A 19,971-nucleotide genomic window follows, 5' to 3' on the forward strand; every position below is an offset into this window, starting at 1 on the left:
AGCAGCATTTGGCTCTTGCAATGCATTTATATTTGTTTCAAATGAAATCCAAGATGCTTACTCAATCACCTTCCTTGCCAATGGGGGTGATGCATGGGAATAACCATAGAGTCAGACCACCTTTGGGGATTTTCATAGCACCAGCGCTGACCAATCTGAATTGTCAATCTTTATTCATGAAAAATGCTCCCTAAGGGAAAGAGATTCAGCTCTACAGTCGGGACTATAATAGATGTTGATCTGGTGTTGATAAATATGTGGAGTGTGTGTGGGGAAACAATTCACAGAGAATCCGCCGTAAGTTCTATGTTTAGGCTTCATCCTTTATTAGGTAGTGAATAAAAGACAACTGATGGTTACAACTCCAATTTAAGAGACCATTTAAACAAAAATGGTTCCATGGCGAAGAGAGGCAGAAGGGATCCAGGTATTTCTGAGTTTTCTCATATGGCTGATGGAGAAAAATATGGCTGATTTGTTTGTTCCCAGCAAATCATTGAAGTTAGTGACACTCGATAACCCAGGACTCTGTGTATCCCACAGGCCCTGACTTCTAGTGGACTGGCTTATTCACTTTGGTGAAAATGGGGAAGAACAGCAAAAGCACATTATATAGTAAGACGGCTTTGATTAACATCAAATTCTCCAACAGAAAGAGAGGCCTTATCAGATATAAAGATAGTTGTATCGAGATTCAGCATCATGTTAGGAAAGATCAAAATATTTGACAGAGCAGAGAAAGGAGACCAAAGTCCAGGACGGTTAGAAGCAGGTCACATAGGGGAGACACAGAGCCCAAATTAACAAAACTCGTGAGTAACTAACTGTTCACCTGGCTGAATTAGCAGAGTCTCTAGGCAAAAAACAAAACAAAACAAAAAAAAAAACACTTGCTATAAAACTACAGTAGAGATAGTGGTAAATGCAAAATCACCAGATACTTGCAAAAACAAATTTAACGCTATCCAATATGTTTAATCAGAGAGGCATGGCTTGAAATTCTCTTTACCAGAAGACTGATGGAGTACATTTTCTTATTCCCTGTCCTTCCTTCTTTTTTTTTGTTTCATTTGGTTGTTTAACAAAATAATATATAACAACAGCTTTAAAGACACACTTAGATGACAAATTTCTATAGCTAGATAATGGAGATGTACTCCAAAGACCATGTTTAATGTTGAGCACCAAGAACACTAATGGATGTTTTTAAATATAAAATGACAAATGATAAATACCTATCTTTCCAATGGTTTCATGTTGATTCTTTATACCTCTCTCTAAAGGTTACTAGTTTAGATAAGAGCAGTTTTAAGAAGGCCACACCCAGCCCTTCCCTATATTTTTAAATAGTCTTTACAAAACCTTTCCAAAAATAATTTTTTTTTCTCTAAATCACATAGGATTGATTTGTACATGTTTTGTCCTTGCTCTAAGATTGAGTGCCATTGTTCTTCTCAATGCAACAGACTGGCTGCATCAAATCCCACCATATTGATAGGTATATGTCAGCTTTCTATGGGAAAAAGCAAATAGCCTTTATCACAAATTAAAGGCACAGCTATTTTATGCCATTTGTTACCAATTTAATGATAACATGTAACACTGAATGGTTATAGAATTATTTTATATAGATTTTCTTTTTATAAGTTATTCTCTTAATCTTTCTAACATATATACAATATACATATATTTATATATACCCCTGATAAATCTTGTTTTAAAGGTAAAACATCAACTTCTTTCAGCTTTATGGTGAATCTCAAAGGCTATCAGAATTTCACAACTCCACTGGAGAAATGATGGTCTAGTGGAACTTACCAGTATTTTTTAACATCACGTCATCATTGTGCAATTAAGTCAGACTCATTTTTATTGTTGTTACTAACATTTAAATATATATTAATAGTTTATATCATCTCAGTAGGAAATCTAAAAAACAATAATAAACCCATAACATTAGCTAATGCTTAATTCTACCATCAATACTTAAAGAAGAGAGAAATCTTTGAGACAACCCTACTGGTATGATATAAAGGGGATATTGCAGAGATGCAATATTCTCTGTTTTTTATCAGATTATGCACTAACATGAAAGACTTAGCATTATTATCTGAGGTTGAGATTGCTCCTTGTCCTTGAAACTGAATAGTTGTACTGATTTCTTTCTAAACACCCATGATACATGGGTTTATCTGTGTTCAGACAAAGACTCACTACACATGCTTCCCTGTTTCCAGCAATACCTCTTCAGGGTGGGGAATTAGTGTTTGGTAAAAAAATTTATCATTATGAATGCCTTTCCCACCTCTAAGCATAGCCCTGTTCTAACTCCACGCTGGAGAGGTGTGGGGGAAAATGCTAACCAGAGAGGCCCCTTTGACACCATCTGGTGTTTATTGTTTTACTGCTTACTGGTATGAAATAGTTGTTCGTTCTACCTTTTGCGATTCTTTAGAACCTAATGGCATAGATTGAGACACAGCACTATTGTTTTACAAGACATCTACTGTATCTACTTTTGTTGGGATAAATACCCAGTAACTGCTGTCATAGCAAGAGGACCAGCACGGGGTACTACTATTCACAGTGTTGCTTTTGTTTTTTATGTTTTTTTTTTCTTTTTTTTCATATTATTTTAATCTACAGAGTAAATTATTATATATACATTGGAACCAGTTAATGCCCTTAGACAATGTATAGTTGTTTCGTAAAGCAGAGAAGACAATGCAGGGGAAATGGGTGCCCAAAAGCACAGTCACAGAGGCTTCAGAAGTTCTAGATACCACTACAAGTCAATGCTGGAGATCACTTCTAAAACAATCAATGTTCAAGAGGAATGCTTTAATTTGGAGAAGATACCGCACCCTCCCTCCCCCCAAACCCCTCCCACCCTGTTTTTTTTTTTTTTAATAATCTTTTCATTTCACTATCAAAAGTCCTGGCTCTTCAGATATACTTTAAACTATAAATAAACACTGCATAGTTCTCTTTTGTTTTACTTTTTTTTGTTTTTTTTTTTTGTTTTTGTTTTTTGAAAAATTATTGCAGTACAATGACTCCTGTTTGGAATTCAGTAGGGAGCAAACAGCACAGGAGTGTGGGTGGTCCGAATGGGTCCTGGCGCTGGCCGCAGGAGTGCTGGAGGGAGTGCAGAGGTCTGAAACAGCGTGGCTGCTGGAGTAGTTCGGAGACTGAAGGGAGAATTCACTGCCACAGCTGCAGCAGCTGCTGCAGCTGCCAGGGGATTGGGTAGAATTCTGGGAGCCAATGGCTTTGAAGGTTCTTTTGAAAATACTAATTTCACCTGCAATAAAGAGAGAATAGGACAAGAACAAAACTTTGGGAGTCTGTTCTTAGAATCCAAAAATGGTAGGCAGCTTTAAAAACACATCCCATCTGATTCAAATGTAAGATATGTCAAGATCATTGTACTGTCATGTGTAACTAATTAAAGCAAATTAAAAAATTAAAACAAAAACACAGTACTGAACAACTACACAGATGAACTTGCATTTGTAAATTGACAATAAAAGAAATGGAAAGTGTAGAATACTTTCCCTTAGGAAGAGACTAGAGATGGCTGAAAACAGCCACCCAAGGATGTTTAAGAGTCACCCAGAAAAGTATTCAGGAACCTTATTTTATTCTGGTCAGAAAATATTCAGGGGAACGTATTCATCTTGAGAAAAAAAAAAAAGGAACATTTTAGGTCATTCTTTTCACACACATAAAGTTTCAAGGAATAGACATTTTTAAAGAGGGTCATTGTTGCTCCCAGTGCTACTAGACTCTTCCAGTGTGCATGTAAACCAGGTAGCATACGGAATGTGGTTCCTGTTGGATGAGGGACTATTCAAGGGAAATAAAAATAACAAACATTTACCTTCAATAAAGAAGTGAACTATCTTCCCCAAATTTTGACTCCCCCTCCCTGCCCCTTGTCTTCTTTGCTGGGTGTGTGAAAATGGTCACCACATTCTCTCAATCTTCTTCTACAAAGTCAGTTAATCCAGTGACATGTAACGAAATGTGAGAAAGATACCAGTTCTAAGATACCTGTTCTCACTGGATGGAATGTTCCCACTTATGGAAACAGTAACACAGTCTTGGTTAAGGTGGAGGAAAGGGAGGGAGGGGAGGGAGGGTGCTTGGGGACAGGAAATATGGTGGAATGAGATGGACAACATTACCCTAGGTACATATATGACTGCACATATGGTGTGACGCTACACCGTGTACAACCAGAGAAATGTAAAGGTGTGCTGCAATTGTGTACAATAAATCAAAGTGCATTCTGCTGTCATGTATACCTAATTAAAATAAATAAAATTAATTTTGAAAAGGAGGGTTTCGATTCTAATTGTAACACGATTTTGACTGCTCTGTGTAAGTATCATTCTGTCGCCTGTCAAAGCTGCCATCTGTGCTGGCTGGAGATGGCACTGAAGGTTGTGACTAGCAGTGCTGAAGTATCAACTCTGCACAGAATTCAGTCTCCTAAGGCAGCAAGAAATGTTTCTGCACAAAAAAGTAAAGTGACTTCGTTCGTATAAAATGAGCAATCCTATTAAAGTCTTTAGGTCAGTCTATCCTGGGGTAGCCTATTATAGCCTACAATGTCAGAGGATTTCACAGATTGCCCTTAAAGTCCTACCAAACAATCCCAGTCAGGACATTACCCTACTATGTTTTCTAATCTAAAAAAACTATTCCTGGAATAATAGGGAGAGGGAATTTCTCAGGATACATTTCCCCAGACCTTTTACAGTGTCCTTGGATGAATAATAAAATTAAGGTATACCCTTGAGATTGTGTTTTAAAAATGGAAAATTATTGAGACCATCACCAAGGCTTTCTCTCTTGAACATGTTAAAAAGACAATTTAATAATTTGTTTTGCACTAACCTTCTTTCCTAAAAGTTTTCACTAACACCAGGATGACATATCATAGGACTATTCGCTGGACTCAAAACAACCTGGCGCTGATCCCTTCCCTGTGCTCTAAGATAAACCTGAGCCCAACACAAATAGATAGAATACTGAGCTGTAGCTAAAGGTGGCAAAATCCTGAAACAAATCATGAGACCAATAAGTCCATTGGTGGAGCAGAAGTTGGAATATAAAAACAATTAGTCTATTTAGTAACTCATCCCCCCTTCCAAAAAAAATGTGTACATATATTCAGCAGAATGTGGGACATTAAAAGACACATCATGCTATCTTTTGGGAGGCAGAAATGATACTCACCCCCAGCGGATGTGCTGTCTTTTGTAGTTTGTTGTAAGGACTGTATTTCGGTTTGGGGGGCTTCCCAGCAGCTCTGTCTTTGTGCCTTCTACTGCTAATGTGCTATTAAAGGCAATTAAAAATTACAGCTTTTACAAATTCATCCCCCCAAAATATTTGCAAATATTGTTTTAACCTGGAAAAAAGATAATAATTATTTCATGAAAGTTTTAGAAAGACAAAAATAAAAGAGTATGCACTTTTGCCCTTGGATTTTGATACCTTGAGGAGATACATTTTTGTGCTATCCATTTTAGTATATTTTTAACAAATAGAAGGGTCTTATGTTTTTCCCAGCTTTTTTGCCTTATCACTGCACATCTCCCCCGCGCCCCCACCACTTTAAAATTATTTACAAAAGAAAGGAAATGTCTGAAGAAATTTTATGTGCAAATAAACAAAGATGCCCAGGCAAGCATGAATTTATTTCCATACCAATATTTATCCTCATATTTGTATAGCCAAATGTCAACCCCTTAAATTCTGAAGATAAATAACTAGGGTGCATAAAATCAGCAAAATAGCTCATATATACGTATAAAACAACACAACACGAGGGTTTGGCCTTCAGTTGGAAATGAACAACTGATCTCTTTAAAAGGCTATTCAAAGTACAAATGAATGCAACCTGATTAGACATCCCTTTAGCAGGTGGCGGCAAGATTTGGAAATATAGCACAATACCATGTAGCAAAGAACATACAATAAAATAATGGCACAGTATAAAATTAGTGACAGCATGCAAAGATCTAAAGAAGTAAAAATGGAATTTTGCAAATTGACCTTTAACAAAAATCTACACTTTTGTGTGGGAAACCTGGTAAAGACCTTCTATCCCTTCTCCTCCCACTGTTCACATGCAGGAATAGTACAAACCCACTGCCAACAATTTCCAAAAGCTCCTAGAAGCCACTGCATTTTAGCATTCCCTCCAGCAACTAAAAATGAGCATAAATAACTAAGGAGCATGAATAGAAGACACGTGGGTGGATGGGTGGATGGGTGGATGGATGGATGGATGGATGGACGGATGGATGGCACAGAGACAGAAATGAGAAGGCAGGAAAGCAGAATGCACATGTTGTTAATAAGTGTCCCCTGTTTGATTTCATTCCTTGAACATGTTGCTGCCTACCTGTTTAAGTTGTGTTTCTGAGTTGACATGCACATCACAGATTTCACAGTGAAACGTTTTGTTCTGGAGTCCTGTGTTTCCCTTATTGACAGGTCCTTTGCCTTTCACTCCTGCCCGAGGAAAGGCTTTGATAGTCCCACTTCCATTTCGGGCTTCTAGCATGGTTTTGTGCTTAGTACCTGCCAGGAATGTTTAGGAGAAAAGGAATAAAAAGAGAGGGACAAAGCCTTAGCGAGCATGTATTTCAACAAACAATATAAAAACAAAATCACAGGACTTGCTTAAATGCAGTTTCTTCCAGGGATTATGGCTGAAATATGTTCATGTCATGCATATAGAAAATTAATATTAAGTTATATTTTATACAATTTATGGTATAATATTAATCATTTTAAATGTTCCATATAAGAAACAAGCATTCTCCATATAAAAAATAAACCTGAAAGCCCTGAGGCAAAATTAAATGGGTGTGACTCAGTTTCATTTCCTCTTAATGCTAATAAGACATAAATGATAGCTGATGAGGAAGAGTGATTTGGTTGCTAAAGGTAGAGTTGGAGGCGATGTGTAACAAATGTAATCACTTTAAACATAGTATGTTTACAGAGGTGGCACTAATTAAATATCCACTTTCTAAACAGAATACAAACAAGCTTTCTTCGCTATATATTTTAGGTTCAAAGAGGAAGAGCAATAGAAAAAAGATCTTAATGACTCTGACAAAAAGCCGTATTAGGATGGTAAAGCCCTCACTGATTGGCTATGTAATTTCATATGTGAATAAGTGACCAAGAAGATGAAGGGTAGGCTCAGATTATGCAGACACACTACAAACAAGCACTTCTTTTTATTAAACCAGTAACATCCTTCGGTTGTATAACATAATTAATATAGCTGTGCTTATCAACTATGAACATTATTTTTTGAGATCACTGTACTTACATAGTCAGTTTGGGATGGCAGCTTTCCTTTAAAAAGTTGTTCAAAATTTCTTTTTCCTTTTCTTTCTATTTTGAACTAAGTGTTCTTTATTTTTCCCACTGGGTGATTTGTTTTTCCAATGATATTTTCCTTTACAATCATTTGTATATTCTTTCGGCTATTCTGATTTTTAAACATTTTAAATTATTGTTTCATTTCTATTTGTATTTATTAGGATACTGGTCAGTTTTACAAACATACAAAAAGCTCAACTTCTAAGCCATGTGCCAGCTTTGTAAAATCATTTAATATTAACAAGGAAGCCATATTAGAGATACTCTAGGTAAGTGCAGATTATATCATGGTAAATTGGAAGTAAATGCATGAAGAAACTTTAAAGCCATGTTTCCCTCATTCAAAATAATCATAACTTCATTTAGGCCAATATAAAGTATATACATCTGATTATATCTTTACCAATTCAATATAAAACGTTCATTCATATAACTTAGGTTGCTCTCTTGGAATATCTATGCTCTTATGCATGGTTATTAAAATGTTCAAATCACAACACATCCAGGAAAGGAAAAGAAGTCAACATCATCCAAGACTAGAGGAACAGGCGCCTGGAACCACAAGACTGCTCCGTCAGGGGGGGGTGGTACCTCACTGAGGTTTGTTTGAGTCATCTCCCTCGTGATTCAGTAAGCACAATTGCTTCCCAGTGTGTCTGAAGATGGAACAAGTGAGAGCAGGGCCAAAATAAAAAATAAGTCCTAGAGAGCAAGAAGCAAATATGCAGATGGCAATCCAAACTTCTTTATGCCAACTGATGAATTCATAAACAAATTTTCTCCTCATGCAGATTGTTCAGTCAAAATGAGAAGCATTCATAGGGTCAAGATTAACTAAAAAAAAATTCAGATCTTGACTTTCTCGAGGAACTCCTGGTTCAGTTTGGGTTCATATCATTTGATTCGGAACTGGTCTTTGGTGGATAAGGGGTGCTTGTGCGCATGTGTGCGCGCACACACACACACACACAAGATTACAAGTGCTGCAAGATGGAAGGTGGAGGAACTACCGTTCATCATTAGACAGAGTTGAACTTTAAGGTGCTTCAACCTCATGCACTTAAAAACAGATTGTCAGCTGTAATTAATGAGCTATTAGATTGCTTTGTAAGATCTTAAAGCTCGCATAGGCTGTAAGGGTAGGTGTATTTCTTCCAAATACAGCTAAAATTCAGTAAAAGTGTACTGAATTTTAAAAGACTTATTTTTTGAGACATAAAATGTGCATTAATAGTATAAATATATTAATTGTTTTAATTCATATTTATAGAATCTTCAATACATTTCAGATGCTGTGTTAATTTTTTTCCTTGCTCACAGGTGCCTTATGAGTTAAGTGCTATTAGTCTTCCCATATTAGAGACAGCAAAGAGATTCAGATAGGTGAAATTACTTATATATGAACACAAAGCAAGACTTACTTGAAGTTTCTTGTAATTGGAAAGCAGAATCCTAGCTAAGTCCTTAGGAATCTACTAAGAACTTCCAAGCTCTCTGGATGCAGTTACATACAAATCTTTGTTCAGCACCTTTAATTTTCAATTTTAAATGTACATACAATCTTTAAAACTGGATTTTAATTTGGGTCTTTCAGACTCCCCCACCACCACTTTTTTTTCCCCCTTGCAATGCTCGGGAGAGCTCCTTGAATTGTGATGCTTGGAAAAGCCCTGGCTCTGTAATAGCCAGTGGCAGCACCTCTGGCTTTAGCACACTGTAAACATCTTGCAAAGTTGGTGCCCTCCTTTGTGGCCACTTGCCAGTCTGTGTCTGCACTTGACTCATTCCTCCTCTGAGGAGAGAATCTGCAAGAAGCCAAGTGGACTGCTTTCCTCTTATTACTTTTAAAAGGCTGACACTGACCGTAACCTTCATTTGAAGCTTCATGATTTCTGAAAGGAGAAACTATATTTGGACTAGGGTTTAAATTCGGCAAGTCATAAGGCTTCAGGAAATCCCACATTTATTTCACTTTTTGCTTAGCTGGACAAGACACTGATCTCACATTTGTACAAATCAAAGTCACATCAGAGGAAGGGGCTTGGCTTATCCTTCATGCCCATCATCTTATGACAGTTTTTATAGCTGGCCCTTCAATTAGGTATTGGTATAAAGAAAAGGTTGGGAAGAAGGAACACTGACAAATGATTTTTAATTAATAAATAAATCTGTCATCAGAAATGATTTAGTATGTCATTAGGAAAACAGAGAAAAATTTAACAAAAAGAAAACAAGAAACGTAATTCTACCAACAAGAGGTATATCAAACACTAATAGAGTTTGGATAACTTAGGCAAAGTGGCACTGTATAAATATACCTATGGAATTATATATGCCTTTAGAAATACATGATTGTTAATATTAACATAGAATTTGCAACAGATATGTTTAACCATTTATCTAAGATTAGATCTTTGTGTTATTTGCTTTTCTCCTGTGTAATTAAGCTGTAACCAGCATGATACTTGTTAAATCTTTCATCACACATCTGATCTTTCCTTGGGTTAGATTTCATAAGTTGGACCTTAGGGATGAAGAACATGGCTATTTTTAAGGCTCTTGATACAAACTTTCTAAACATCACAATGTTATTTTCAGAGAGATTTATTTTATAGGAAAATCTATCTTGGTATCACCTATAAAATTTGCCCCTCTATTAAACACCTTTCAGTACCTTAAAGTTTAGTTCTCCAGAATGCCCATGAATGCAGTTATATTTAATAGCATTTGACCGGATCCTTAACTAACCCATGCAACTGCCAACAATAATTTAGTTACCTTCTCAATGACAAGTTCAATGATTCAGTTTATAGATGAGTGAGCAGGAAAGTGGTCAATATCCACACAAGCAGGAAAGTACAAAGGTGTTTTGTTTTTTTATGTGTTTGTTTATGCTATTTAGGAGAATAGCATCATAAACCAACTCTCTTGAACCTATATTTGAATAATTAACACCATAAGCCTCCATGTGCTCTTCTTGGCACCTTTAAATATGAAATTAACTTTTTATTACCCTGATCCCCTATGTATATGTAATTTCCATGTTAATTGCATCTGAATTCTGTCTTACAGAAAAGAAAAAATACTTTGGCTACTTTATCAGCATATCCACAAACATTAAGCACCTAAATGGACATCCATGATATCAGATGACTAAGTAATGCCCCAAGTGATTAGAAAATCATGTTATTTCTGTTAGTTCCCTGTTTGAAAGTAATTTGCTGATTTATCAGTAATATACTGAAGCTCTAATATACAGAGGTGAGAGTAGAGACAAGGAAAAGGAAAAGTCAGAACAGAGTAAGGAGAACTGTGTTTTGGGCATTAGAAAAAGCCTTAGAGGGAAAGCTATGAAGTTGGGATGGGGACCTTCTGACCAATGAGAGTCAGGGAAGAGCTTTGTAGGCCATGGGATGCAGTGGACAAAGCACATGGCTGGGTCTGCTGAGGAGATGAATGTGAAACCATGGCATCCAAACAGCAGTAACCCTTGAAATATAGCAGGTGAGGAGAAGTATCAAGCACTAGGAAGTCTCTCTTATCCAGAGTGCCTTCAAATTCTGACTATAGGAGCACCAGGAGACTTGGATCCATCTTCCTGTGTGTCCACCTCATCTCCTTAAAAACACAGCCCTTAAAAGTGCAACAGATGCCATACGGCTTTAATATCCACTCCACAAGAGAGCCTAGCAAAAAAAAAAAAAAAAAGTTTTCACATAATTTGCACTCAAATCGACAGACAAATCAGTCACACTTCCACACTGAAACTGAGATATGACAGTTATTTGCAAAAGCAGACGTTTTTTGTTTACTTTTTGTGTAAACTAGTTTTATTTATTTTATACTTTTTAAATGAAATTTAACAGATTTAACTGAACTTGAAATTAATTTAAATTTGAATGCTTCCTGAGGCTAATGATTACCATACAAGGTAGTTCAGCTCTAGTATTCAAATATACCATGTAGAGGCAGGAAGAAAAAAGGAGGTATGTGTTAGCCAGCTTTCCATCAGCATGATGAAATACTGGAGATAAGCAACTTAGAAAAGATCTTTTGGGGCTCATAATTTTGGAAATTTCAGTCCATGACTGGTTGTCCTTGTTCTCTGGACCCTTCAGTGAGGCACAGCATCAAGGTGGGAGTTCTTGATAGACAAGACCTCTTACCCCGTGGCCAAGAAGGGAAAGAGACCAGGGTGTGCCTAACATATGTTAGATAATCAGTAAAAATTAGTTTGAGTATTAGATCTTAGTACAGATTAATAAATAAACACTGAAATTATTCTTAGTAGTATCTTAGTACAGATTAATAAAATAAACACTGAAATTATTATTATTTTTTCATTTGTAAAAGGAATTATGAGCTCTGGTTTTTGAACTGCACATGTCAGAATTTGCCTCCATTAACTGTGAGGGATCTTCAATTTCTTTGTACCTCAATGTCCTCAGTTATAGAAAAGGAAATGATCTGCTCTATTGAGTGTTATATTAAATGCATTTACTGTTCTAAAGATAACTTAGGGCACTCCATGTACCCTACTAAATTCTTTTCTTTCTCCTTCATAACACCATTGCTTTGTCAAGGTAAAAGTTTAGAAATCTCCAAGCATTTTTAAATTTAGTAGAGTCTGTCCTCTGATAGTGATATTTTCTGTACATTAAAACTTAGTGAGGGATAGAATAAGCTCTGTCAAGGGATAGCAAGACTGGAATGAGCTGAGTGAAAACTATTAAGTGTTAGTGCTTCAAGTAATTACCAGAAAAATCTGCCCAAATTAGTAATAAGCTTTAACTATAAAACATGTCAAACTCTTTTCCCCGTTACACAGAGAAAACCATAAAAATTAGCTAAACAAATAGGATATTTGGGGGAAATTTCTTTAAGGGAAAAGATAAACCACATCTTTTGTAATAACTTGGATTATAACACACAAGTTGCAAGGGGGTTCCAGCTCTCCTAAAGAGACTAGGTCCTCTTCAAGGTGGTTTTAGCATTTGTAGACTGTCCTGTGAGTCCTGCTGGGAAGCTCAGAAGAGCTCTGGCTTTTAAACTGCATATTCTCTTCCCATATTCTTAAAATATCAAAGCAGGAATGCCTCTGTTCCAGTCCTGTGTGCCTATGCTATCTATGGAATACAAATCAAATAACTGCAACTTCAAATGGTTCCGCCATAATGAGGAATAAAAAGAAAAAGCAAACAGAAAGACACACTTGACCCCTAAGTATGTGGGACGCAGCAGTGGTCACGCTCCGCATTGTGCTGTAATATTAGATCCTTAAGAGGTGCCACATGGCTTGGAACTCCATTGAAGACAGGGAGAAGAAAGAGCTAGAAAGAGCCCATAGAAGACAATTTCCTTGCCCAGGTTCAAGTAAGGTGATGTGTATACCTGAGGGTAAAAGTAAGCTAAATCACTTCTACTTCATTCTGTTGAACCATACCACAGGCAGTATTTGAATAAAACTCTAGCAAAAATCTGAGAAGTCTTTAAAGTGATTTTGGAGGGATAGGGGGCAAGGGAGTCCTAAGATGGGGCAGTGGTTGTGATCTTCGCTGAGAGCAGACAGTGAGAGGTTGCATTTAAAAAGAATCCAGAAAACCATAACTAAATGGACTAAAGGAACAAGACAGCCTGTTTCTACTGGTACCACAAGCCAGAAACTCTAGAATGTCAGTGATGAAGTATTACACCTGAAAAATACTGTTAGTCTATATTTTAAGCAATTGATGGGGTTACTGTTAAGATTCAGTTTATAATAAATCACCGCATTGCTCTTACTTATCTTACAAATAAACCTCACATTAGCCCTAGATACACACAAATTCAGTTGTAAGTTTTGGTTTCATCAGGTAAGTTCATTAACAGTTTCAAAGGCTGAATTTACTAAGGGCACAGTTCATACATTTGACCCCTCCTATGTCCTTTTAAAATGCAAACAGATTTTAAACAAACAATGATAGCACAATGATTATAAATATGAAGAAACAATTAATTTGATCCTGTCATTCTCTCTGAACAATTGAAATAGCTGTGTTTAAGCCGTGAAGCAGAGTGTGAACTGAGAAGTTAATGGTGTTGGCTGGTGAGCTCCAGCTGCCCAAGTTGGTCACTAGCTAAATGATGTGTCCTGCATTGGCTGTCTTCCCTTCCCTCTTTCTTTTCCCCACTCCCCCAACTTGTATCCTTCACCTCCCTAAAAACTATCTGTCCCCAAAACCTTGTCTCAGAATCTGCTTCTGTGGGAATCCAAACGAGAGCACACTACAGCAATCCTATGTTCAATCTATCCTGGCAGGGCATTAGGCATTAGCCTCTATTCTTCACACTTGCCTCATAGGTTCCCCTATAGCAGACCCAAGGGAAAGATGCAGAGCAACCCAAGTACAAGTGGCTGTTGTTTGGACACAGGACTGAATTTATATATAGTTACAGCCAGAGGAAGTCCAGACATGTGGGGCCTCTCAGCAGACCTGCAGTTATGGATGACAGAGCAGAGCTGGGGGATCATACATAGTGGAGCAAAGAGGTCAGAGACCACTGACTTGAGTCTTTTTCTTCTTCCTATGCCACCTCTAGTCCTGACACCACTCACTAGTCCAAGTCTAGGACAAGGTCTGCAATGAGCATTAGGATTCGGGTCTGGGTCTTTCAAAAAAGAAAAAAGACTCAGAAAGGGAAAGATAAGGATGAGAAATGCCAAGAAGCAACCTGAATGAAGTAGGGAAGTGGCTGAAGTCTTTAGATCAGGCTGACATTTTGTTGGGAACTGTCCTCTACAGGGACTCAGGTAAGGGGTGAAGTACTACGTTCACCTTCTCAAACTGTCAGAAGAGATTGTTTGGGTCACTCTCAGCTCTGTCTGCAAACTTCAATGGAAGTATTTCCTTTTTCTTTTCCCCAAAACTACAGCTTCCCAAGCCTTGGGTATAAGTCATCAGAATCCCCAGGTGTATTGCCCAGGAAGATATACTTTAAACGCTTCGTGGGTAATTTTGTTGACACTCAAGGCAGACAGAAGGACCATAGAACTGGAATATGAAAAATGTTGACCTGGTGTGATATAATCAAATAAGTAACTCTTCTGCTTCTTCATGAGATGTTTCCGATAAGAATTCAAGAAAGACTCTGAAATTCTTATCAGCAAACTCCAACCTCAAAGGGCATGCATGGTTTACCTATCAAAATTGATTCCCCCCTCAAACTGAATGCGTTTTTCTGTCACTCTGTGGAATGATCAAGAATTTCTGAGCAACAGATGAACTTTCCAGCATCCAAGGGGGAGGGGGGAAAGGATTTGCATGAGTAAACACATGGCAAATCTACATGCAGTAGATTCTGACTTGGGGCCAGATGCTTTCCTGTGTTTTTCAGCTCCTGAACTCATGAACTTTCCCTGACTGCAGTTAATGTATGCAGAAGGAGGATGTGTGCTGGAGTCATTGTTCTCCATCTGCAATTACTCCTTAGAGTCCTGAAGTCAATACTTGAATATGACCCTGCAGCACAACAGTTTGGTCAGTGACTCAACATACAGCTGCAATATTAACTCAGGGCATGATTCACAAATGATTCTACTTCTTTTATAGTTGCTGACAGAATCCTGGCAATGCACCCAGTCTTTCAGAGAAACGTTGATCTTGGCAATCAACCCAGTTTTTAGAGAAAAGCTGATATTTGTGTGTACACACATACACAGAAAGAGAGAGAGAGAAGGGGATATATACATTACACACACACACACACACACACACACAGCAGCTGGATGGAACCAAAATAGATCCAGAGAGCATTTTTGTCGTAACTTGTCAGTGTTCCAGTATTTTCCTTTTCTGCTTTAAAGTGTTATATTCAAGGAAGAGGGACTTGGGTTTGAATCATAGTCCTGTCACTTAATTGGCCACATGCTTTTCCTTCTCTGAACCTCAAATGGAAAGAATAATATGTTTCAGTTGTGGGAAGAGTAAAGATCATATCTCAGAGGCTGCACATAATAAATGTTTTCTTAAGTTTAATTGTCAAAATCACATAGATGTAACCCAAATAGCACGATTTGCCATAAAAATCATTAATAGAGGGGTTTTAGCCAAAAGTAAATGGAATTGTAGAACCACATTTTGCAATCATAGCATAGGTATGGTTTTAGAAAATTTCATTTTAGAAGCAAATGCATGCAAGTGCATAAGTAATCATATAAATGCAGAACATATTTTAGAATTACGTTTTATCTCCTTATGTTTAATAAAACACACACACACACACACACTCACACACACTCACATACCCCACACGGGCCTGCAAGCCCTATAAACCCTCCTTTGCACCTATACAAATGACATTTTGCTTGCCATTTTTATTTTTTAATGGTTAATGAATACCATGTAATAATTGCCAGTTTTCTGCCACCCCTTTGTCCCCTGCTGCAAAAGATCTAATCTATTCAGAGGAAGATAATTGCAGAGCTGTTGAGACAGAAAAGAAATGGCTGCATCTCACCACTGTTGTGCGCCTCCAGCTGTGAGGCGGAGTTGACAGCGACCTTGCATAGGGAACAGTAAAGAAGCCGTTTTGCCTTTTCTTCCTCAGTCTCCGTAGTAGGACACGAGCTGTTGCCAGTGGCTGTCATGGGGCTCTTCTCCACTTTAGAGGTGATCTCAGGTGTCATAACACTGCTTTTGCGGATTTCCACACTTGTCGACGTTGATATTGCTGGTGTCCCTGCAGTACTGTCTGCATTCAAAATACCATAGGAAGGGGGTGAGAGTAGTATCGTCTTTCCCTATTTGGAAACATATCACTAATATTACATTCTGCTAATAACCACAACAGCAGCTAGCAATTGCTGCTTGTCAACTATGTATCAATCATCTCATGAGGAAATATGCATTGATGACCACACTTAATTTCGTATATTGAAATAAAACATTCAGATGAGTCTACAAAATAACAGAGATTTAAAAATATTCACACAATTTTTAAAAATACTCTATGGGATTTAAAAAAAAAAGCCCACAAATTTCTCTTGCCATATTATCTGAACATAATATTTATACTATTGTACTTTGTACACATGCATTTATACATAGATGACTTTTTTAAGAACTAAAATAGAGAGTAAATGCTTTTATAAATATTTTTCTATTTTTTTCCTTACTACTTGACTATTTCCCTTCTGTATTTCCTTGGTTTTTAGGAAAAATAAATATGGAACCCTGATGTCATAATTGCTTTGTCTAGATTATCAGTTCAGAAAAGCCATTGCTCTGTTTACAAAGAGTTAATAATTCAACACAGAGTACAATAACATTGATACCAAAATAAGAGAAATTCTATTCCATCGTGTTTACTAAATGCATGCTCTGTATCAGACTTCTGTGGGCAGAAGTTTGTGACACAAATATTCAAACATCAGTAGCCACTCTTGATGAGGAATTCACAGACTAGTCACAGCATGCATTAGTCACATCATTTTAAGAGTGTGATGATCATGAACGTGTGGATGCACTGTAACCCAAGAACCCTTTTGGCTCCAATGTCTGATACTAAATCTGGAGAGATCAACCTTCAAAGCAAAATTACCTCGTCCTAACTTCACTGGGGTATACATAGCTCTCCTCCCAAATATGCCAATCACCATGATATTAGCAATGCTTGCCATGTCCAGGAATGATCTGCAAGTGAGCACTATACTCATATTCTATCTATTCTTGTACCTACTTCATTCTATATTCCCAGGCGGCCTCTGTGGCTACAGCTGCTTTCAGAGCTGCCATTCCATATATCATTTCACATGCTTCTATGGTCACTCTTTAATACCATACTGAAAAGTTCATGATTGGGCAGTGTGTACAAGGGACAGTGGTCTGCAGGTAATGGTTTGTTACCTACCCAAGTATTTACTTTTTATTAGCTCAATCATCATGAGCTGAGTGCCATTCAACATGCCTTTTAACTTGGACATCCACTAGATCCACGTGTAGAGGTGGGAATAAAAGCTGACGTTGTTTATTGCTACTTTCCTAAATATGGCATCAGAAACACTATCCAATGCGATGAAAAATCAGCCCTTGTTAAGGACACTTCTATAGTAATATTCATCTGGATCTTGTTTCCCTAGCCTGACACGTCACACACTTTTAATCACTTATTTAACAGCTAAGATTGTTTCCCAGTATAATGGATAATATTCATAAGTTCTGTTTTAAAATATGTCACACTGCAAATTGGTGCACCATGGATAAAAAAAATAATAAAATTACTCTACCATCAGTTTTTGCTGTTAGAACACTTCCATTCCCTTGAATGTTGAGAGATCCACTTTCTGATTAGTTTTTATTTTCCTGCTAAGGTCACATGATTAAAATATCAGAGAACAACCTGAACATATCTTTGACAACCTAGAGATGGTATAAAACACAATGCTAACATGCTCCTATAGCTATTTATTGCCCTTCAATAAATCAGAAATTATGGTTTGAAAGCATTTGTGTATGTGTCTTTGAATAACTCACTAGTGACCAATTTGCTAAGTGCTCTATATATTTAAAAAAAAAATTTATATACCTAGAAAATAATTTCATTTAACCTTCACATAAAGCTATGAAAATCAGAAAATTCTAGAAATTAAGGATGATTTCCAAGGTCACACAAGTAGAATATATTAAGTCAGGGAATACTGTTTCATGGAATAAGGAAATCAGGGTTTGGGGCGGGGGTAAAAAAATACTCTGATAATAAATGTTCTGACTGAACATAAATGTAGCTATTATATTTAAAGTCTGGTTACATACTGAAGAAAGAGTGGGATGTGGTGGGTATTTATTTCATTTAAATTAAAGATGCTAAAAATTTCTTTAGTAATGGGATCCTTCTAAATAACTTTTTGTCTAAACTGACATATTTATTTAATGTCTCAATCTGAAATGGCACATAAAATAGATCCTATTCATCTGAAGGCAACTTTCTTATTTACGGTAAAATGTGTTAAAAAAAAAAAGTACAGAAAAAACAAAGCCGCGCATCCTCCAATCCCTGTGACAGCTGCATCAGTATTTCCGCTGACCCCAGAGGATAAGGCACATTTAAAAGACACTATAAGATTAGAAGCACTAGATTCTCTATGGTTAGGGCTTAGTGAAGTATTAACATTGCTTTGGCAAGTTCCTTGCTTGAGACAGGCTTAGGGGAATTAACAGCAAAATGCTTCATTTCCCATATTTCTATTTTGTGGCACACTTTTGACCACGTAGCTAAGCACAGATATATTATTTTCTAAGCTTGCAGTGCCTTTGAAAAAGAAACACAAAAACCACATTTTTCATTTTAAATTTAATATATAGACATTGATTCCATAAAGGTAGGATTGTTAATAATTTATAACAAGACATTGATTTTTCAATCACCTTTGTTATATCTGTAATAAAGGGGACTTTTAAAAGAAAAGAAATTAAGGTAAATATAGTTTAAGATTATACATTATTCAAAGAGAATCACCTACTCTATACTTTGCATACAAAATAATAATATAGCAAACGGATTTTCCTTAATATGGGAACCAAATTACCAAATACATATACACTAATGATATGTACTCATTAAAATAGTCTTGAATGGATGATCATGTTAACAACATATAATGTGATGAGAATTACCTCTGTGTTCCGCCTCCCCCAAATCTATAACCCCCGTGTAGCTATGAGGAAAATAAAAAATGAACCAAAATTGCAATATACTCTACCACATTCCTGACCAATGTTCCTCAAAGATATCAAACTCATCAAAACAAGGAGTTTAAGAAACTGTCACTACATAGGGGGGCTAAGAAGACAGGACTACTAAATGTAAAATGGAATTGGATCTTGGGGTAAAAAAGAGAAAAGGACATTTGGCAAAAACTTAAGAAATGTGAAGATGGGTGTTGGGTGTGGTAATGGGATCTTTTAGTAATGGGATCCTTCTAAACGTATAATCCAAGCATTTGGGGAGACTGAGGCAGGACAAGTTCAAGTCCAGTCTCAGCAAGTGAATAAGACCTTCAGCAAGTTAGTGAGAACTCGTTTCAAAAAAATAAAAAGGACAAAGGTTATCACTCAGTGGTAAAGTGACCTTGTTTTCAATTCCCAGTACCTTTTTCTTAAAAAAAAAAAATCATAGTAAAGTATGAGAGCTTTAGTTAATAATAATATCAGTATTGGTTCCTTAGTTGTTATGAATATACTGCAGTAATGAGAAATGTTAACTAGGAAGGAAATGAGGTACAGGGTGTGTGGGAACTCTCATATTCTTGCACTTTTTTTTTAAATAAAACTAAGACTATTATAAAATTAAAGTTTATTAAACTTAAGAAAAATAGAAGTAAAACTAGTCAAACAAATAAAATATCTTCTCAATGACTTTACAGAATCATAGCCAGAAGGGAACTTGGCAGTTTTATAGTACGGCTTTCTTGATTTTTCACTAGGAAGGTTTCACTAAGTTTTTCAAGGTAATACTATACCCTAAGGTAGAAAGTAGGAGTGACCGGACATAGTCCAATTCCAAATCTAGAGCTTGTTA

General features: G+C 36.7%; 1 protein-coding gene across 4 annotated transcripts in view; it reads right to left on the minus strand.

Moving 5' to 3' along the window:
• Positions 1-302: 302 nt before the first annotated feature.
• Znf385d (zinc finger protein 385D) overlaps positions 303-19,971 on the minus strand; it is an 843,102-nt gene continuing 823,433 nt past the window's right edge. For all 4 annotated transcript variants that reach the window (XM_058586568.1, XM_058586567.1, XM_046467733.2 and 1 more), the window contains 4 exons: positions 15,913-16,146; positions 6,422-6,600; positions 5,248-5,349; positions 303-3,304 (listed from right to left, as the gene is read on the minus strand). In XM_058586568.1, coding sequence (XP_058442551.1) covers positions 3,071-3,304; positions 5,248-5,349; positions 6,422-6,600; positions 15,913-16,146 — 749 coding nt within the window. In that variant the 3' untranslated portion in view covers positions 303-3,070. The remainder of the gene's footprint in view (positions 3,305-5,247; positions 5,350-6,421; positions 6,601-15,912; positions 16,147-19,971) is intronic.

The sequence above is a fragment of the Marmota monax genome, unplaced genomic scaffold (assembly GCF_021218885.2).
Source record: "Marmota monax isolate L192 unplaced genomic scaffold, Marmota_monax_Labrador192_F-V1.1 WCK01_AAM20220418_F8-fsc00152, whole genome shotgun sequence".
In the NCBI taxonomy this organism is placed as follows: domain Eukaryota; kingdom Metazoa; phylum Chordata; class Mammalia; order Rodentia; family Sciuridae; genus Marmota; species Marmota monax.